The sequence below is a fragment of the Peromyscus eremicus genome, chromosome 11 (genome assembly GCF_949786415.1).
Source record: "Peromyscus eremicus chromosome 11, PerEre_H2_v1, whole genome shotgun sequence".
NCBI lineage: Eukaryota > Metazoa > Chordata > Mammalia > Rodentia > Cricetidae > Peromyscus > Peromyscus eremicus.
This window is the reverse complement of record NC_081427.1, coordinates 794752-816797: the sequence shown is the minus strand read 5'-3', so window position 1 is coordinate 816797 and position 22046 is coordinate 794752. Positions and strand designations below refer to the sequence as shown.

The 22046-nt window shown below is 45.8% G+C and overlaps 1 protein-coding gene and 1 pseudogene across 1 annotated transcript; both read right to left on the bottom strand.

The window, feature by feature from the left end:
- Positions 1–9337: 9337 nt before the first annotated feature.
- LOC131921980 (small ribosomal subunit protein uS5-like) lies at positions 9338–9726 on the bottom strand (annotated as a pseudogene).
- A 4247-nt stretch (positions 9727–13973) lies between these two features.
- On the bottom strand, positions 13974–14763 carry LOC131921621 (peroxiredoxin-1-like). The gene has a single exon (XM_059276347.1). The coding sequence runs from the start codon at positions 14756–14758 to the stop codon at positions 14159–14161; it is 600 nt and encodes a 199-aa protein (XP_059132330.1). The 5' UTR covers positions 14759–14763; the 3' UTR covers positions 13974–14158.
- Positions 14764–22046: the final 7283 nt, after the last annotated feature.

Sequence of the window (22046 nt, the reverse complement as noted above, 5' to 3'; positions counted from 1 at the left end):
TCCTGAAAGGCTACAAACCCTGACATGTACAATGTGACACTGCCAAGCTGGCAGATTCCACTTGACTCCCTCTAGTGGTCATGGTTCAGAACTACTTTACCTAAAGTACCAAAGGACAAATTCACCTCTTTGAAAAGGACCTGATGAGCTCTGTAGCCTTTTTTTTTTTTTTTTTTTGGGGGGGGGGGTGTCGGGGGGGTGAAGACAGAGTTTCTCTTTGTAACAGTCCTGGCTGTCCTGGAACTCACTCTGTAGACCAGACCGGCCTCAAACTCACTGAGATCCTCCTGCCTCTGCCTCCCGAGTATTGGGATTAAAGGTGTGCACCACCACTGCCTAGCTTGTCCATTTTTTAATTGGATTGTTTGGTATTTTGATGTCTAGTTTCTTGAGTTCTTTATATATTATAGAGATCAGCCCTCTGTCAGATGGTGGGGTTGGCGAAGATCTTTTCCCATTCTGTAGGTGGTCATTTTGTCTTGTTTACCATGTCCTTTGCCTTATAGAAGCTTCTCAGTTTCAGGAGGCCTTATTTATTAATCGTTTTTCTCAGTGTCTGTGCTACTGGTGTTATATTTAGGAAGTGGTCTCCTGTGCCAATGAGTTCAAGGCTACTTCCTACTTTCTCTTCTATCAGGTTCAGTGTAACTGGATTTATGTTGAGGAAACAGACTTCTCAATAGAAGAATCTCAAATGTCCAAAAGACATTTAAGGAATTGCTCAACATCCCTAGTCATCAGGGAAATGCAAATCAAAACAACTCTGAGATATCATCTTACACTCATCAGAATGGCTATAATCACAAACACTGATGACAGCTTATGTTGGAGAGGATGTGGAACAAGGGGAACACTCCTCCACTGTTGGTGGGAGTGCAAACTTGTACAGCCACTTTGGAAATTGGTATGTATGATGGCTTCTCAGAAAATTGGGAATCAATCTACCTCAAGACCCAGCTCTTGGGCATATACCCAAGGAATGCTCAAGCATACCACAAGGACACTTGCTCAACTATGTTCATAGCAGCATTATTCATAATAGCTAGAACCTAGAAACAACCTCAATGCCCCTAAACCAAAGATTGGATAAATAAAATGTGGTACATATACACAATGAAGTGCTACTCAGCAGTAAAAAACAATGACATCATGAAATTTGCAGGCAAATGGGTGGAACAAGAAAATATCATCCTGAGTGAGTTAACCCAGACTCAGAAAGACAAACATGGCATGTACTCACACATAAGCAGATACTAGATGTAAATCAAAGGATAACCAGACTGCAACCCACAGCTCCAGGGAGGCTAGCTAACAAGGAAGACCCTAAGAGGGATGCATGGATCACCCTGGGAAGGGGAAATAGATGAGATCTACATGAGTAGATTAGGGGTGAGGGAGGGCAATAGAAGGTAGGAGAAAGGGAATGAGAACATAAAGGAATGGGATGATCGAGCTGGGGGAAGGACAGAGTAGGAGAGCAATGAAAGAGATACCTTGATAGAGGGAGACATTATGGGAATAGGGAGAAATCTGGTGCTAGGGAAGTTCCCAGGAACCCACAAGGATGACCCCAGCTTAGACTACTTGCAATAGTGGAAAGAGTGCCTGAGCTGGCTTACCCCGGTAATCAGATTGGTGAATACCCTGTCATCATAGAGCCTTCATCCAGTAAATGATGGAAGCAGATACAGAGACCCACAGCCAAGCACCAGGCCAAGCTCCACGAGTCCAGTCGAAGAGAGGAAAGAGGGATTCTATGAACAAGGGGCGAAGAGAGGAAAAAGGGATTCTATGAACAAGGGGCATCAGGATTATGATGGGGAACCCTACAGAGACAACCAAACCAAGCTAGTGGGAACTCATGAAACTTTAGACCAACAGCCATGGAGCCTCCATAGGACTGGACTAGGTCCCCTGCATAAATGAGACAGTTGTGTAGCCTGATCTGTTTAAGGGGCCCCCTGGCAGTAGGATCAGGATCCATCCCTGGTGCATGAGCTGGTTTTTTGGTTTTTTTTTTTTTTCCCGTTTTTGAGCCGATTAGCTATGGTATTACCTCGCACAGCCTTGATGCAGAGGGAGGGGCCTGGACCTGCCAAAACTGAATGTACCAGGCTCTGCTGACTTCCCATGGGAGGTCTTACCTTTTTGGAAGAAGGAATGGAGGATGGGTTGCAGGGGGATGAGGGCGTGAGGGGGGAAGAGAGGGGATCTGTCATCGGTATATAAAATGAATTTTAAAATTTCTTAATTAATTCATTAAATAAAAAAGAAAAGGACCTAAAAGAGAATAGGAAATACATATAGCAATACCAGAGGCAGAGAACTTGGAATTTGAGCTCACAAGGCAGGATGATATGGAAAGAACACCATGGAAAGAAGGGGGCCTAGAAGACGTTCCTGCACTACCTATACTCCCTAGAAACCTTGAAAGCGTAAGAAAGGGCTTCTTGCTGAGCACCAGCAGCGAGCTCTGGGGAATCTCAATTCTGGGTGCCATCTCCTGTGTGTCAGTGTAGTCTGCTCCTGGCCTCTGGACATAGAGAAGTCCCCCTAGATGACTGAATGATTAGATAGAAGGATGAGGGATGGATGGATGGATGGATAATGGATGGATGGATGTGTGGGTAGATGGATGAATGGTAGATGGATGGAAGATGATGGTTGGATGGTAGTGAGTAAATAATATAATAAATAGATGGTGTATGAATGGTAGATAAGTGGATTGTGGACAAATGGCTCAATGGTGGTTATATAGATGGTAAATGGATAGACATGATGGATAGATGGTTTGTAGAACTACAGATGGTGGTGAGTGGATAGATGATAGATGGATGAGTGGGTGAATGGTGGGTAGATGGCCATTCAGGGTCATTCAGGCATGAGGAGTCTGCAAGACTAAAATACCGCAGAGTGTACACTTAACAGAATTCAAGGAAGCTAGTGGCAGGTCTTGGCACAAACAGGTTTGTGAAATCATCACTCTGTTGCTGCAAGTGTAGCATTCTCTAACTGATTCTAACTGCACATACACAGAAACATTTGTCTCTAAAAACAACTCCCTTTCTACATGTAAAACAACAAAGTTCAATTTTAGACATTTGAATAAAAGCAACAAGAGGAGTATATAGAATCTTCAGATATTTTAGAAATAGAAAAAACAATCACATGTACCGAGTATCTTCACTTCCTTGTACTTCACATCTGATGCAGGGTTTGAAGATGCCAGTGTAAACCCTCATGGAATTCCAGCCAGGCATACAGGTTCTCAGAGCCAGAGTACCTAGAAGTGTACGACCAGGGCCTGGCTGGTAGGAAGTCACCAACACAAGTGCCGGGCCCCTCTCATGAGTCCTAAATGAGGGAGAAGCCCTTGAGAACTGTGGTGTAGACTCTTTTGCCACACACAGGACACTACACAAACATCTTCAGAGAAGACCAGGGTCATCTTGCCTGTCTTTCCACCTATCCTGTGTCCTGGAAAGTCCCAGGACTGCATAAAAAGAGAGAAAGAGAGTAGGGGAGGCACCCTAGCTAGGATCTCAAGTAAGTGTGAACATTATCAGGGTTCTGACAGCCAAGTGTGATGCACTGGCTTGAGCCCACCTTAGGAGTAATGTAGGCCTCTATAAGTGACACAGTGGTCCTGTGAACCTGTGTGTGGTTTATGGGCCTTGTGGGAAGATCAAGAGATGAAATATCACCAAAATCCAACCTTATATTCAAGTTGAAGAACATGATCCACAAATACAAACTCTTGTCAAGCTCTGTGGGAGCACGGCCTATGAACAAGGCATCACCCCAGCCCACGTAGCTACACCCAACCTCAGGCACCTCAGAAACACAGGGTTGTTAGTTGTGTGGCCTTTGAATATTGCACTGGGTCCCAGGAAGTCCTGGAAGTGGCTAGTGAACCCTTTCTGGAACTGTCTCTGTCCTCAAACTCCAGTGAGTAGTTCTAAAGAGAGGGAAAAGTCAAGGGGCTAAGCATTGTGGCCCAAGCCATCAGCCCATGAGACACATCAGCTCAAGAAGAACATCAAGTGGCCTTCCAGCTTGAGTTTTTTTAGTCTAAGACTCTTTAGGCACCAGAGGTAGGAGGGTTGGAGCAAAGAAAAGATGAAGGGGTGTACATGCAATGGCCAGATCTCAAACCACTTGAAGCAAAGTGGGCACTTAAGGCTCAGGTCTCTTCTGTAGGTCAAGGGGTGGGAATTTGTCTTCCACAAGGTTTGCTTGCCCCAGGGGACAATGTACCAGTGTGTACATAGGAGGGTCTGAGAAACACATTTCTCCAGGCCCCACTCACACCTCTACATTGTGGGTTTGATTGACAAGAGACGTTTCTCCTAGATTCCAGGGGCTCCAGCTCAGAATGCTGTCAGGAAGGCCACTCTTGAAAGACAGATAATGAAAAGCAGGAGTTGGCTTTCAGCATCTTCACCTGAATCTCATTCGCCTACCTTCCCCAAAATAATGAGGCCCTGGTCTCTGGGGCCATTATAGTTTTCTAAATTTCTTGTTTGAGTTTCCAAACTTTCTAGCTCCCCATTGTAATTGTCTTACAATCCCTAGGCCTGTAATGACTCCCCTGATTAGGTCCCTCCTGCTACCATGAGGGGCTGCAGCTATAAGGGACCCCACCATTTAATTTACATTTGGAATAATTACCAGAGAAATTGACATGTTGGAGGATTATGAGTTGAGTGTAATTGGGGTAAAAGTGATGGATCTAGAATCTGGAAATATCCAACTGAAGGGTGAGAGCAGTTGGGACTATTCCAAGGTAGGCAACGGTAGCTAAAGATGCCTCAGCAGGAGGATGGATGAACTTGCCAGCGAGAGCGAGACAAATGTTTCTTCTTTTATATCTTTTTATGTGAGCTGCCACCAGAAGGCAGATTTAGAAAGGCTTCTAGTCTCAAGTGATCCAGTCAAGAAACTCCTCCACAGGTATGCCCTAGCTGCTTAGGTTTTGATTGACGTAGTCAAGTTGACAACCAAGATGAACCATCATAGGGAGGAAAGGGTTTACTTGGCTATAGGTTACAATATCTCATCAGGGGAAGCCAAGGCAGGGACTTGGGAGCAGGACTTGAAGCAGAAGTCCCTGAGGAACACTACTTACTGTCTTTTTCTTCATGGCCTGCTAAGTCTGCTTTCTTATATAGCCCAGGGGTAGCAAGCACCACCCACAACGAACTGGGCTCTTCCATATCAACCATTAATCAAGAAAACGCTCTACAGACTTGCTTGTAGGCCAATCTGATGGAGGCATTTTTCAATTAAGATTGCTTCTTCCTAAATAACTTAGTTTGTGTCAAGTTGGTTATATTGTGTATGTGATAGATAGATAGATAGATAGATAGATAGATAGATAGATAGATAGATAGATAGATATGTCTTAGTCAGGGTTTCTATTGCTATGAAGAGACACCATGACCATGGAATCTCTTATAGAGGAAAACATTTACATGGGGTGGCTTACAGTTTTAGAGGTTTAGTCTATTATCATGGTGGGACATGTTGGCATGCACACAGACATGGTGCTGGAGAAAGAACTAAGAGTTCTACATCTTGATCTGCAGGCAACAGGAAGTGAACTGAACATAGCTTGAGCAAAGGAGACCTTAAAGCCCAAACCCACAGTGACACACTTCCTCCAACAAAGCCACACCCCTCAATAGTACCCCTCCCTGTGAGCTTATGGGGGCCAATTACATTCAAATTACCACAATTACCATATATATTATATATCATATTATACACACACACACACACACACACACACACACACATCAGGACAGTGAATTGTAGCCAGTTGAATGAATAGATGGGCTGCATCCAGAAACCTAAGGATTTTTTGGAATGCTTTATAGAGGTCCCAGATGTAGTCCGGAGGCCTCTTTCCAAATAACTATGTTGGCATAAAGATTAGGTAGGCACATTTATAGTCTATGAATATCGACTCTGTTCCCTTGGGACAGTCCCAGAGCTCCAGCGAGATCTATCAGCTTTATAAACTGAGCACTTGAGTTCCTAGATATCAGTCCTGATGAGTACATCCAAGCCAGAATTGTCGAATAACTGGGATATCAGATCCCTTCTTTCACAAAGGAACTTCCGTCTGGATAGGCTCAAGCTGGGGTGTTTTAATGGTTGATCTGAGAGGTTAAGATGAGCTGCATGGCTATCCAGGAGGAGTTCCTCACAAGAGTGGACAGGCTCCTTCTCCTCCTCCTCCGGGAGATAGGTGGCTGGGTTTAGTTTTTGTCCAGCCTTAAATTTCAGGTTCCTCCCACATCAAGAATTGATATTTAAGGAGTCTGCTGAAGGTTTCCCTTGGACATTACCATAGCCATATATCATAAAGCTTATAGACCATGAGGGGTACACAAGGATACATTTGGGGGTTTCAGGAGTCAGGATTCTAATAGCAGCAACTGTTCATAAGCATCCAGGCCAGACCTTTGCCACCTGATCTAATTCCTTACTTAGGTATCTTACAGGCTGAGAAGAGGGCCCTATGAGCTGGGTAATCATCCTCAAAGCTACGCCTCATCTCTCAGTCACATGCACATGAAACTTTGATTCAGTAGGCAATCCTAGGGCGGAGTCCTTGGTTAATGCCTCCTTAAATTCTAAAAAGCCTCCTAGAACTCAGGAATCCATTTAAGTCTGGTTAGTCCCTGAGACTAGGTTTCCTTGAGGGCCTGGTATAGAGGTTTAGCTATTTCTGAATAACCAGGGACCCAGATTCTAGAATATCCTGTCATGTTTAGAAATGCTCTCACCAGTTTAATGGTTGGCTGTTTTGAATGGATGATTAAGATGGAGTGGATCTATTCAGATTCCAAGGCTCTGGTTTGGTTGAACAAAAACAAGCCCCTACCCCCAAACAAAAGCAAATCCAAATTAAGTAACTTTGGTTTTACATAGCTGGGCCTTTCCTTGAAACAGTCCCTGTCAGCCAAGACATTAAGAATGGATTTTGTTCCTCAGGAAATAAGTTCTTCAGTCGGCTTGCATAGAAAGAGGTTACCTGTACATTGGATGAGGGTGGTCTCTGTACTAAAGTATTCCTTCAAGTCTTGGGAAAATGCTAAGCCAAATAAATGAAGGCTATCTGGGAACCCCTGTGGGAGGACAATACAAGCGGCTTGCCCTGCTCTCTGAGTGGCTTCCTTACATCCAGTGACTGACTGGATGGGGCAACATACAAAAGAAAGCATCTTTAATATGTAGCAGTGAATGATGGGTCACAGGAAAGGGACTGGGTGAGGGGAGCATAAGGGTTAGGGACTACTGTGTGGAATGGACTCACCACCTCATGGATCAGATGGAGAGTGTGGAGTAGCATCCATTTGTTGGGTCCTTTCTTAACAAGGAAAGTTATGAATGGTATGATATGGGTTAGAACTTTTAATTAGGAATCTTTGTTTCTTTAGTCTTCCTGTTATGGAAATCAATATCACTTTGCCTTCAGACTTGAGGAGATGCTGTTTTTGATAGAGGAAATAGATAAGGCCCTTAAGATGTATGCCCATAGGAATGGCCATTTTAATCCCTCCTATTATATCCCCATCTGCCCATGCTGAGATCTTGACATTGCTCTCTAATAGAGAAAAGCAATAATGCTGCCCCATAGGGAGAAATAGTTTAACCTTGAGTTTAAACAAGAGGTATCTTTCCAATAGAAAAGATGGGGTATGAGTGACAACCAAAAAGGAATGGAGGAAATGGAGGTCCATCTCTGGGGCTAACCGAGTACATCCTGAATAGTTGTAGACATTCAAGATTGGAGAGTAGGGGAGGAGGACAAGGAAGAGAATCTCCCTCTAGAGTCTATCATAAATCAAAGTTCACAATCATCCGCACTCAAACTTGTCCAGGGCTCCTCTAGATTAATGACATAATGGAGCCAGCTCATTTCATTTTCCTTTAGAGGTATGAAAAGCACAAAGGAAAGGAGTAGGTTCAGACAAAGTCCTGTGGCTAGTCAGAGAAAACTATGCTTTAAAAAATCCAATCTCCCTAGAGCCAGCTATCAGCGATCAACTCTAAGATATCTCGGATCCCTGTCCCAAGGGATAGTTGCCAGCTGGAGATTTTGGCCAGAACTATCTAAAAAAATCTTTTGCTCTCCCAAACAGGCATTGAACATACGGACTAACGGGGAATCCTTCCCTGTCAGAAAGAAAGATTAAATTCCCAGCCTAGGACAACCACATGCCTAGATTGTAGCTTGGTTTGTAGTGACCTTGATGAATCAGTGGTCCTCAGAAGAAATCCTGAAACAAGGTCTCCAAAACAGTACAAAATTCTTGCTTAAATGATGTTCCCCCTTCTGGCTTTGAAAAACCCAAGCTCAAGTTTAAGAAAAACCTTGAGGACCAACTACTTCTCAGGAGCAGAATCTATTACTAAAGTAGAAATGCTCAGATATGGCATCCTTCAAGTTGTCACTCTCCAGCTTGGAGCACTTTATTTATGGCAGAACAAGAAGCAGCACAAACTCCTATCATCGAATGAGAGGAAAGGGAAAGAAGAGTCATCCATCTCAGAATAAATGGAAAGCTCAATTCTCTACTCTGTAAAGAAGAGAACTGATTCCAGCAAGCTGTCCTCTGACCTCAACACTTGAGCTGTGGCACATGCCCATGCTCATGCCTACGCACACGCGCACACACACACACACAATAAATAAAAATATTAAACTTCACTTTTTATTACATATGCTCTCTCCTCCCACCTTGTGCGTCCTGGGGATTGCTCTGTGGTGCAGGCTGAGATATCTGACAGCCCTTTGTAGTTTATGTGTGTGGCGTGGTTACCACATCTGTGACTTGGCTTCAACCTTCCACCAGACCTCCCTCCTACTCCTTTTCTAGTTGACTTAAGTGAGTCTTCCAATCATGAACACAAGATGGCAGCATGGCTACACTCTTGTTTCCTAAGAACTGCCTGGACCTGAGCAAATCAGACAGGCTGTTAGAACTAAGGAAGAGTCTCAAAGGAAGTGAGCAGATTGATTTCCCCCTCCCATTAGGTCATAGATCAGAGGTAAGTTAGAAACGTTTACAGTTAGAACTGGAAGACCCTTTAGAGAAGTGCTTGACAAATGTGCTTGCAGACTGCCCAAGTTACTAGCTTTAAAAAAAAAAAAAATAACAGGTTTAATTCACTTTATTTTTCTTGTATAAAAACCCTTATGTGGTGGCCACAGCTGGAGCCTGGGTCCTCTGAACAGACACTCTGGTGTGGGTTTTCACAAGATGGTCAGTGAACTCCTGATAAGGAGATTTGGTGAACACAGTCTCTTTCCAGAGGTTGAGTGTCAGGTAGCTGTAGCTCTTGGAGATGGCATCGAAGGTGGCCTTGGCTTGAACCTGGTCCGCTGGCCAGCCTGAGTCTGCTTCTGCACTGGCATGATCTTTAGAACCTCATCCTTTAGGGATGCACCCAGGAAAAAGTCAATGATCTCGGATTCCTTAATGGGAAGGGAGAACAGGTAGATCTCCTCCAGGGACTTGATCTTCATGTCCTTAACCAGGCGGCCCAGCTTGGTGCCGGGGATCCACTCCTTGTCTTCAGCTTTACCTCCACAAGCCCCGTGGTCTCGGTCGGCCTCGCACTGCTGTATCCTCCGCAGAAGCCACCACAGCCTCCTAATCCTGGGCCCCCGGGTCCTCTGGGCCCTCCCGCTGTACCAGCGTTGTCTGCCATTTGGTGTTTTCAAGAAGGAGGAGGAGGAGGAGGAGGAGGAGGAGGAGGAGGAGGAGGAGAAGGGGAAGCTTTTTAATTTTTTTTAAGATGTATTATTACTACTTTTTAAAATTGTGTCTGTGTGTTTGTGTATCTATGTGTGTCTCTGTGGTAATTTGTTTTTCTGAAAATACCTTTTGCCTTTGAGGAGACTAAACATTTTTCAGACCTTGCAACCAAGTTGATAATAGACCTTGAGATAATTTAATACTATGCATCTGTCTGCTGTCCTACTATGTACTCAATCAGTTTAAACTTAACATGTCTTCAGGAAAAGAATGTAACCAACTTTACTATGCCTTAGACTGCCCATGTAATCAGCTTTTACAACCAAAATTGAATGCATAGCTTTATTCTTTTTTTTTCCACCACCGGTTTAAATTTATTAAAGTATTAGCATCAGTAAAAGAGTTACAACACAAACATGGCCTTGAAATCTCAGAATCTATTCTTTAAATGGATAGCACTTGTCAGACTTTATGTCACCTTGAGAAAAATTCCTGACACCTGCCATCCTGCCATAGCTTTACTCTTAAATAATGTACTCTTCCATGCATGGACTCAGAATGTGAATGCGCGCGCGCAGCTGCGCGCGCGCGCACACACACACACACACACACACACACACACACCAAAAAACAACCCACCCTCAACCAACACAAACTACCCAACTAATTAAAGATACCAAACACTACATAAAATCCACAAACGTTAGCCCAAGTCCAGCTTGAACTACATAATGAATACCAGGCCAGCCTGCCCTTTGGCCCCGATGATGCTCTATGTAAAGGTTCCGGTCAAAGGGGGACTCATTGCAATGTCTACTCTTTCTGCTTATCAAAAGGCATCTACTGTCCTTGAAGCTTGCCTAGCCTATTACTGGGTTTGATGGAATGTCTAGCTTTTTTTGTCAGCTTCTAGACGGGAAGAATTAAAATTGTTTGGAAAACTTCAAGTAGTTCTAAACAGAACAAACAGCATAATGAATTTACATTTACTTGTGTCTTAGTTTATCTCCCTGTGATAACGTACTGAGAAAGCAACTGAGTTAAAAAAAATTGTTTATTCTGGCTCAAGGATACAGTTCCTCATGGTGGGCAAGTCAAAATGCCATCTGGTCACATCCCATTCACAGTCAGAAAGCAGAGAGGCACTGAGCACACTTTCTCCATCTTATGCATTCCGGGATCTGTAGCAAGAGTCTTAAAAGTTCTTATTAATAAAATCAAACTTGGAGCCAGGTATTGGGGTGAACACTGGAAGATCAGAGAAACAGAACAAGCCACAGTTAACCTCACCTGGCCAACTTCTCAGCTGGTCTTGTTTCCTCACACTGGAAGCCTCTGTGTCCTCATATCGGAATGGCTCTCAGCTGAATTGTGCTGCTAGAAGCCTGAAAGCTTAAGCAGCCAAATGCTTCTAGTTTCTGGTCTTCACGCCTTATATACCTTTCTGCCTTCTACCATCACTCCCTGGGATTAAAGGCGTGAGTCACCATGCTTGGCTGTATCCTTGAACACATGGATTTCTGCCTAGCTCTGCCTCGCAAGTGCTGGGATTAAAGGCGTGTGCTACCACTGCCTATCCTCTATGTTTAATATTGTGGCTGTTCTGTCTCTGACCCCAGATAAGTTTATTAGGGTGCACAATATTTCAGGGAACACAATACCACCACAGGGATCTCTTGCCCACAAAGCTGAGTCTTGCCATGTCAATTAACATAATGAAGATAACCCCTTGCAGATATTCTCAGAGGCTAACATTATTTACAGAAGCCTTCAAAGGTGTGCCTGGAGGTTCATCTCCTGGATGATTCTAGATTCTCTCAAATCAGCAGGACTCAAATCACAACTACCATTTACAGCATCTGAGTAGTTTAAAAATTACCAATGCTTGAATCCCCTTCTAGACAAATTAAACTAGAACTTGTGAATGGGACAAGCATAATTTCTTTTTATAAATTTCTTGATTCCAAGGTATAGCCATATTTTCTATTATCAATCAGATTTTTCTATGTCTCACTCACCAAAAGGAGGCTCTTGCCTGTGTGGTGACTTGAGCTTTTAATCCAAGCACTAGGGAGGCAGAGGCAGGCAGACCTCTGTGAGACCTGCCTGGTCTTCATAGCAAGTTCCAGGCCAGTCAGGAGCACACAGTGATATCCTGTCTCCACAGCTTCCTGGACAAGGGATGGAGAAGAGGACGAGAAAAAGCCATGCCTTCTGAGTTAGGCACAGAGGCCAGCAAGCAGCCACATGGCAGACAAGCAGCCCCATAAGGGAGGGATGAGAGAGAGCAAGTAAGCCCAGGATATAGTGAGTGAAAGAAAGCATGCCCAGCCCCTTTCCAGTATCTGAAGAGAAGAGAACAAGCTAAAAACAAGGAAAAGGAGCCAGGCATGGTGGCGCACGCCTTTAATCCCAGCACTTAAGAAGCAGAGGCAGGCAGAGCTCTGAGAGTTCAAGGCCAGCCTAGTCTACACAGTGAGTGCCAGGAATACAGAGAGACCCTGTTTCAAAAAACAAAACAACAATAAAAATGAAAAGTTAACTAGAGGTCCCTAAACGAAAAAGGAAGCTTCAGGCTGCCCCCTTGCTGCTGGCATCCTCAGGCCAGTGGAACTTTGGGCAGAGCCTGGCGGAAATGAAAGAGCAGGCGGCCCTGTTGCAGTACAGAAGGAAGAGGGGGGTCTGGGGAGCCCGTGGAGGCCTGGAGGCCTGTTTACCAGAACCTCTAACCTTGAGTCACCCAGGAGCCAGGTCAGAGGATAACAACAACTTAGGCCAACCACAAGGGAGTATGCAGGAATGTAACAACTTGGCAGGCAGTCTCACCTCCAGCAGTGTTACTCTAGAGAGGACACGGGCTCCTTCCTGTTGGTGAGAGCCTGAGCCTTCAGCCATAGGGACAGTGCTTACTTGCTGGTGAGCAGCCTGTGTTCCTGGCCTGAGAGAACACTGTTCCAGCTCTGACCCTCCTTGGCTTGGGCATGCATGGTTCATAGAGCTGAGCAGGGAATGAGGAAGAGTAGAGTCCTGTGACTTTAGGCTGAACAAGCTAACTCAGGAAACCGCTAGCAGCACCACACGACTGGACCAGCAGAGGGTGCCAGCACAGAGCAAATTCACACAAAATGTGTGCTAAGGTCCAGTTTGTACAACTGGGGATGGGGAGGGAGGTGTAGGAGGAGTGACAGGGGAGGGGGGACTGAGGATTGGGGAGATATGGTGCTGCCTTAGCATGGGAATGGAGACAGGACTGCCCCACACTCATCAGACTGAGTACCCCTATACATCATGTCACTTGAGACAATGAATTATGAATAATGCTTTCAGAGGAACAATCTAATTTACATGGAGAAACACTCTCATGGAGGGGTGAGCCCAAGTTGGGATCCCCAGACTAATCCAGATCCCTGGACCTGACACCTGCATACTAGTCCGTGGAAACCCTGCTGAGCAATGTCACCCCAGCCAACACAAGTCACCCAAGATGGTCCTCACAGATCATGAGGACTCTACGCTTGGGACTCCCAGGTCTCTCCTGAAGTTGGTTGTTTTGACTCTTATTCTTTTGACTCTTTGGCTCTTTGGGGGCCCACCACCTAGGTCCCAAGTAAACCACACAGAAGCTTATTACTTATGAATGGCTGGCCTTAGCTTGGCTTGTTTCTTGCCAGCTTTTCTTAACTTTAAATTATCCCATCTATCTTTTGCCTCTGGACTTTTTCCTTTTCTTACTTCTCTATATCTTACTTTCACTCTTACTCCATGAGGGTGGCTGGGTGGCTGGGTGGCTGGGTGGCTGGGTGGCTGGGTGGCTGGGTGGCTGGGTGGCTGGGTGGCTGGCCCCTAGCGTCCTCCTCTCCTTGTTCTCTTGCTCTTTCTTTTCCTCCCAGAGTTCTCCTTCTATTTATTCTCTCTGCCTACCAGCCCCACCTATCCTTTCTCTGCCTTACTATGGGCCATTCAGCTCTTTATTATACCAATCAGGTGTTTAGACAGGAAAAGTAACACAGCTTTACAGAGTTAACAAATGCAACCTAAAAGAAGGCAACATATCTTTGCATCATTAAACAAATGTTCCACAGAGTAAACAAATGTAATACATCTTTTTTTTTCTACACCAAAAAATATATTGCCTTAAAATGAATCACCAAGTTCTCAGAGATCAAGTTTAATAGATACTAAAAAAAAAAAAAAACAACAGGTTGATTTCTGCAACTCACAACAAACCTCAGGCTATTCCCAATAGTGGAAGAAAGGCTAACCGCCCCCAGTACTGTAGGAAAGGGATGTCTTGAATCACACCACATTTTGTTTAAGCACGAATAGAGTACAAGAAATTTTCTTCTGGCTGACCAATGCAGCCTGGCAGAAAAATGGCCCAGTGCTCACTTCTGCTTAGAAAAATATTCTTTGCTCTTTTGGACATCAGGCTTGATGGTATCACTGCCAGGTTTCCAGCCGGCAGGGCACACTTCACCATGCTTGTCAGTGTACTGGAAGGCCTGCACTAGTCTCAGAATCTCATCCACAGAGTGGCCAACAGGAAGATCATTTATAGTGATCTGTCGAAGGATACCTTTATCATCAATAATAAAAAGGCCCCTGAAAGAGATACCTTCATCAGCCTTTAAGACTCCATAATCCTGAGCAATGGTATGCTTGGGATCTGATACCAAAGGAATGTTCATGGGTCCCAATCCTCCTTGTTTCTTGGGTGTATTAATCCATGCCAGATGACAGAAGTGAGAATCCACAGAAGCTCCAATCACTTGGCAATTGAGTTTCTTAAATTCTTCTGCCCTATCACTGAAAGCAATGATCTCAGTGGGGCACACAAAAGTAAAATCAAGAGGATAAAAGAAGAATACGACATATTTTCCTTTGTATTCACTTAGGCTGATATCTTTGAATTGTCCATCTGGCATAACAGCTGTGGCTTTGAAGTTGGGGGCAAGATGCCCAATTTTTGCATTTCCTGAAGACATCTTGCTATCAGCAGGGCCGAGTTACAGGTCTCCGAGAAACACTCACCGCAAGGAAGGAAGACGACGCCGTAATACATCTTAAAATAATATTCTACATCACTCTCCTGTAGCACGAATCTTAAAAGGTCTTATTAATAAAACCAAACCCGGAGCCAGGTATTGGGGTGAATGCTGGAAGATCAGAGAAGCAGAACAAGCCACAGCTACCTCACCTCGCCAGTTCCTCAGCTGATCCTGTTTCCTCAGACTGGAAGCCTCTGTGTCCTCATCTGGAGTGAATCTCAGCTGAACTGCTACTCAAAAGCCTGAAAGCTTAACCAGCCAAAAGCTTCTAGTTTCTGGTCCTCATGCCTTATATACCTTTCTGCCTCCTGCCATCACTTCTTGGGATTAAAGATGTGAGTCACCATGCCTGGCTGTTTCCAGTGTGGCCTTGAACTCACAGATATTCAGACAGATCTCTGCCTTAGGAATGCTAGGATTAAAGGTGTGTGTGCCACCATTTTCTGGCCTCTGTATCTAGTGGCTGTTCTGTTCTCTGACCCCAGATAAGTTTTTTAGGGTGCACAATATTTTGGGGAACACAATATCACCACACTCTCCTGCTGCTCTGGCTGCCCCATGTTCCTATCTCACTACTCCAGTCACAGTGCTACTCCAGTCACAGGGCCTTTTCGTTCACTCACCTAGGAAACTCTGGCCTAGGTTTGGAAATCCGGGGAACTGGTAGACCATCGCGAAGATGCCTCATGGGTTTTTCCCAAGTGTCCTTGAATTGATTGGCATGCCATGCTTAGCTTCAATTGTCAACTTGACAATTGAAAGAATGAACCTCAGCTGAGGAATGGCTTCCATGGGATTGGCCTGTGGGCATGTCTGTGGGGTCATTTTCTTAATTGCTAACTGATGTAGGCAAGCCCAATCCACTTGGGGCAGTGCCACCCACCAGCAGGTGGTCCTCAGCTATAGAAGGAAGGCAGCCGAGCAAGCCAGAGGGAACAACCCACTAAGCAGCATTTCTTGATGGTCTCTTCAGGTCTTGTCTTCAGGTTCCTGACCTGAGTGCCTGCTTTGTCCTCCCTCAGTGATGGACTGTAATATGTAAATCAAATAAACCCTTTCCATCCCCAAGTTGGTTTGGTCAATGTTTATCACAACAACAGAGAAATAAACCAAGGCAGATATAAGGACCCTGGGTGTGATTCTAGCCACGGAGGTTAGCCTGTGAAACATATCTCAGGTTCCTGAGATAGCGTCCTAGCTTGGCTTGATGGCTGAATATCTACCTGATATCCTGATTCCTACACTCAGGGCCCAGGGACAGGAGAAAAAAGGAGATGACACTTACCTGGATGGGCCATCTCTTCCCTGTCCCAGGCCATCACAGACACAATAGACCATGGGATGGATGTCAAGGCAGAAAGGGTACCGTATCTCAGTTCAGGCCTGACTTCCTGTTCTAAGTCATGGGGTCCTGAGAACTAGGTCCTGGATGCTGGTGGGCACCCTTTACACATGCCCAGCCCCATTCTGGGATGCTGAAACTTCTGTCCTTGCCACACTGCACTTTGTCCATGCCTGCCCTCCCAAGAACCCCTGGCCTTGATGAGACCCTGCCTCACTGTATCAAGTCTCATGCCCTCCTTCCATTCTACAGTCTCCGTTCTGCCAAAACCAATGCCTGAGGGGAGACTCTTACACATATCAAGTGGGTAAATAATTTACACAAGGTACAGCCTCGGCCCTCTTGAACTATAACTTCCATATGCTGACCTCCACGGGAATATTTCCCAGGAGATTTCACCTCAATGATGCTTTCTTCTTCTTCTTCTTCTTCTTCTTTTCTTCTTCTTCTTCTTCTTCTTCTTCTTCTTCTTCTTCTTCTTCTTCTTCTTCTTTCAAGACAGGGTTTCTCTGTGTAGCTTTGGAGCCTGTCCTGGAACTCACGCTATAGACTAGGCCAGCCTCGAACTCACAGAGGTCCACCTGCCACTGCCTCTCAAGTGCTGGGACTAAAGGCGTGCACCACCAATGCCCTGCTGTTCATTTCTTCTTAATCACAGCTGATTTTGCAGGCCCAGCTAAGCAGCATCTATTGTCCCAGCAAAGGTTTCACATCAGTAGTAATGGTGCCTTCTTAATTGAAGCTGATTCTCTAGCCCCAGTTGATCAGAAACCAGAGATTTTCAATTCAACTCTATTATACAAACTGCCTTGATCGAGTCTCTGAGGGACTTTTAAGTGTTCCTCTGAAACTTTACATGCCAGGCCTCCATTGTCTGCATTTCTTTCAATACCCCAACCTCCTAGCTCCCACAGAACAACCCACATCAAGCTTTGAACTCTCAATGGCTTTTCTAGCTCAAAGTTCCACACACTTTCACACTCCTTCCACAAACATGGTCAAGTCTGTGAGCCTACCCTCTGGGACCAGTTTCTGGCTTTGTTTGCTTTTTATTGCTCTGAAAACAAAACAAAACAAAACAAAACAAAACAAAACAAAAAAAAACACCACGACAAAAAACAACTTGAGAAGGAAAGGTTTATTTGGCTTATACATCCCAGTCGCAGGAATTCAGTGTGGGAACTTGGAGTCTGGAGCTGAAGCAGAAGCCATGCTGCTTACTGGGTCCTCCCACAGCAATCATTAATCAAGAAAATGCCTCCAAAGTCTTGCCTATAGGCCAATCTGATGAAGGCAGTTTCTCAGTTGAGATCCCCTCTTAGCAGATGACCCAAGCTTGTGTCAAGTTTACAAACTACTAACCAGCATATCAACCAAAAGCCACAAGCTCTGATCCATTGTATGCTCTCAAGCCTTGGAGGGAGACCTCAAGGAGCCACAGAGCCACAGACACCTCAGGGTCCTTGCTCCAGAAGGTTGAGACATCTGAGAAACTAGACTTTGTCAAGGAAGGAGGGACCCAAGAAACACAAGAGACCATCTGGTTGTAGATCCATCCGGTTGTTGTGCCAAGACAGACAGTCAAGTGGTCCAAGTTTCTGTTTACATATTCAACGTGGGGCAGGCCTCCTTCAAGGAGACCATGGCCAAGGGCTGACCAGGTGACCTAAGAGTTGTGCAGCCAGAGAGTGTTGTGTGATATTTTGTTTGTGTTCTGATAAATAAAGTTTGCTTGGAGTCAGAGGGTAGAGCTAGCCACCAATTAACCATAGAGGTTTGGAAGACTGTAGAGAGGGGGACAGGAAGTGGTAAGGTGGGCCTGAAACAGGATCTAGGCCTTTTGGTTAGAGGAAACAGAAGAGGTAGGAAGTCACTGGTGGCTGCTCCCCTGCTTCTCTGATCTTTCAGGTTTTTACCCCAATATCAGATTCCTGGTAAGATTAATTAGATTTATCCATCAAGAGAGGTAGGATGGATCTCTCTTGAGAACTTTTGGGCATCACAGCATTGGGATTCTCTAAGAATGATACTGAGTTCTCAAACACCTGTAATGTCCCTACTGACTGCCAAGTCCTAGTCACCACTGCTCAGAAAGCCCAGGCAAGGACCTGGCCACTTCCACTGCCTGCACAGGGTTGCCCACAAGTGGACCCCATCCTGAGCAGACCTTTCCTGGTCCCACAGGCGCATTCCTAGGAGTGATTCACCCCACTATCACCAAGTTCCTTTCCACAGTTACTGGGAAGATGCCACTCACATCACATAGGTGCTGAGCGAGAGCAGAGAGGAGCTGCTGAGACACTCCAGAGCACCTCACGGGGATAAAAGTGTTCATAGTCAGGACTGTGATACATCAAGAAAACATTTGGGATGTTCTGACTGACCCTGGGCCAGGCAGAGCTTCATCCAGGGGCCCCATCACTTTCCAAGGTCATAGCTCCAGCCAGCCTCAACATGGAATCCCATGAATTAATAATACATAACACATACATACATACAAATATACATACATATATACAGGAAAGAATACTAAAAGAAAAATTACCTCCCAGGCTCCTGTGGAGCCCAGATACCCACTGAGGTCTCTGTTCGAACAGAGACCTGTCTCTGCTCCAGCCCCCAGGAAAGTTCAAGAGCCCCTTGCCTACCCACTGTGGCCCCTGTGGCTGGAGAGCATCTCCCAGAAGCAGTAGGGAAGGGAAAGGGTCGTTCTCTGGCCATCCTCCAGCAGCTGAGCCCAACTCAGGCACCTTCTGTGAACTGGCACTGCCCATGTCGCCCACCAAACTCCAGCCTCACACTTCTGCTGTCTCAGAGTGGCCCTCCTTTGGTCTCCTGCTCGCTATCATCTGAAAGCTAAGCTCACCAATATAGGCAGGAGAAGGTAGAGTAAGTCTGTCCTCTCCTTCTCTGGTCTGCTACAGACTCTGCCTGGCCTATCTCAAGGGTGTGTTTACACAGGCTGAAAAAAAGAGGAGACAGCTAGGGGTCAATAGATGTTCAGCTGGCAGCTTGGGCTGAGTCTATGGCTGGGTCCTATGATGTTTCCTGAGGACATCACCAGTACGACAGGACACTTGACTCTGGGCCCACCAGTTCCTAACAATATCACAAAGCCACTGACAACAGGTGAGTGGTGACCACATCGCACTGGGGCAGGGCCTGAGTAGAGGCTTTGTCTTTACCACATCGAGACTGGTAGGTCTTGCCAACAAGGCACAGAACAGGTTAGGGAAACTTTGGAGTGCCTGGCCGGAAGGACAGGAGACAGCCAGGGAAATGTGGGTGTGTGTTGGCAGCTGGAGTCACAAAGGACATCTGTTGTCTTCCCAGATCTAGTGTGTTACCTAAAGGGATGGACCCTGTCAAACTACCAGGAGAGACCAGACTCCGGGCAGCCATGTGTGAGTGAGTCTCACACCCAGCAATGTGCCCATGCCCAGGGTATTTGGCTCACAACACATGGCAGAGCCTGTACCCCGGGAGTCTGGGAGTAAATGCAGACTGGGGAAAGTGAGTCCCCAGCAGAATCATAGGGAGGCCAGTCCTCCGAGACAGGAAGAGCAACAACTTTACACTGCTCCTGACCTAGTGGGTCTACCTCCAGTGCCATCAGGGGTGTCTTGTTCAATGCAAGCTTACCAGTGCCCTGAGGAGCAGGGCAGGCACTGCTGTCCCTCACCACATCCAGGCTGGGCTACTCTGACTGTGCAACCTTATGTCCCTAGCAAGAGGCAATCCCTCATGCATGCTGCCCAGACTGCGTCTACACTGGGCAAGACCAGTCCTCCTCAGAGAGGACAAGGGCAGTAGGTATGGCAGGGGCCTTGAGTTGTGACTTAGAGGACCATGTTTGTGACCCACGGCAGGCCTGGTGATTGGGCCTTCCCTGGGATGGGCCAAGATGCATGTCTGGCTGTGTCCTCATCTCCTCAGACACAGTCATTGCATCCCCTGACGGCCAAGTATCAGATATAACCAAGATACTAGCTGACTCCTTCCAGTGTCTCAGGAATTAATGAGTCCCATTTAGACCTCATTTCTAAGAGCAGCTTAGAGTTACAGAATTTAGTGGACAGAACAGGGCAGGTCCCATATGTCTGTCTCTCCCTTTTCCCCTATTGTTCCTGTGAACTCAAGTTCACAGAAAAGAGCCACACCTTTGATAAGCATTCAGAAAGCTGATTGGCTGACTAAAATTTCTGTGATTTTGGAGATTTGGAATGTTGTGGACCTGGAGTCAAATTATCCTGGACTATCTTTTTTTTTTTTTTTTTTAGCATTTACTTTCCCCCTTTAATTCTCTCCAGGACCTTGCTATCATCTTTGTCCACTTCTTTGTCCTCATCCTGGACTATCTTTAATCCCCTTAATAATTAGCTACTCATTGACGACCTCTGTGTCAGACATATTATCCTTATGACTGTTAGATAAATTCTTGCAATGTATTAATTTAGCAGACCACTAGCTTTCACCAACCTAAAAGCTAAGACTGTTATCAAGATAGCAACTGAAACTTCTGGTGGAGATTTCCTCACTTTTCTATTAGCAGTCAATCTGTTGTTCCTATGAATGTATTTGGAAAATTGCCTTGATTTATGACCTTATTTGTAACACACACACACACACAAAAAAAAAAAAAAAAAAAAAAAACCAACCTCATAAAACCATTTTCTCATTGGTGCATGGTTTTGGGGTCAATCCTGGATCTGTGTTCTGGGGCCATGGTTGCTCATATTTGACTCAAGCATTAACTCTGCTTCCCTTTGAGACAAGAGCTCTCTTTTACACTCTACCTTCTTGCAATGCAGAGCCACATGGACATGCCAGTATCAGCCCAGCCATCTGGCTTTTACTTACCCTGTAATCTCTCCCATACACATGGAGCAGGGAGTAGTGACTATGAGGTGAACAGGGAGGGACTGCTCTGCCTCCCTCCACACTCCTGGGGTCTGACGAGGCACCCTCAACCAGCACAGTCTTGGAGCAAGGAAACGAGGTTCAGACTTCTGGAGGGATGTCTCAGTGTGGGCACCTCCCACAAGCTTTGGGAGCTACAGACCTTAGAGAGACAACACTGTCTCCAGAAGAGGCCAGAATAGAAGGAAACCCCTTTGGAGCACATGCAAGAGTGAACAGTGACATTTTAAGTGGAATTTCCTTTTCTGCCCAGGCGTCAGGCCGATCCACAACAGATCTCTCTTTCCTTTCTCCTCTGCTCAGGAAGGGCCACTTGTTTTTCTGGGAATTCAGGGTTGGCAGCAGGGTGTCCTCCTAAAACCCTTAACTGGCTGGATCTGGTTACTGTGGGAACGGAGCCTTGGGGAAAGGCTGACCTCCTGCTGGGTGAGAACATCCAGGAATTGTTATAATGGGTGGCAGGTTCCAAAACTGAAAAGGATCTGTGAATATTTACACATAAATCCTCTGCTGGCTGGGATATGGTCCACCTTAATACCTAGGGTGCAGGGTGGGGATGGGGACAATGAACAAGGGAGTTGGAAGGACCTTGTCTGCCCTGTATCAGTGTAAAGCTCTAAAATGAGGAACCCAGAAGAAAAAGCTCCTGCCCTCACCATCCCACAAAGGCAAGAGCTCCAGCTAACCAGACAGGCTCCCCTGGGACTCTGGCTCACACCAGACCTGCAGCCTCTGGCTCCCAGCTCTGGCTGATTATGCCTCGTGGAGAAGAACATACCTGGCTCGAGGCCCTGGTATGTGGTAGACTAGCTTATGGCACCCTTCTATCTGCTTCTGCCTGGAGAGGAATGAGCACCCCCTTGGTTAATCCTGGGGTCCTGGGTGGAAGGAAATGCTGCAGGACCTGGGAACAGTTGACAGCATCTCCCAGGCTGCTCCCTGGTCAAGTGGATGGTGATGAGG

Bases quoted from the DNA above. Each gene is read 5' to 3' on its own strand.
- LOC131921621 (XM_059276347.1), bottom strand. From the start codon at position 14,758: ATGTCTTCAGGAAATGCAAAAATTGGGCATCTTGCCCCCAACTTCAAA.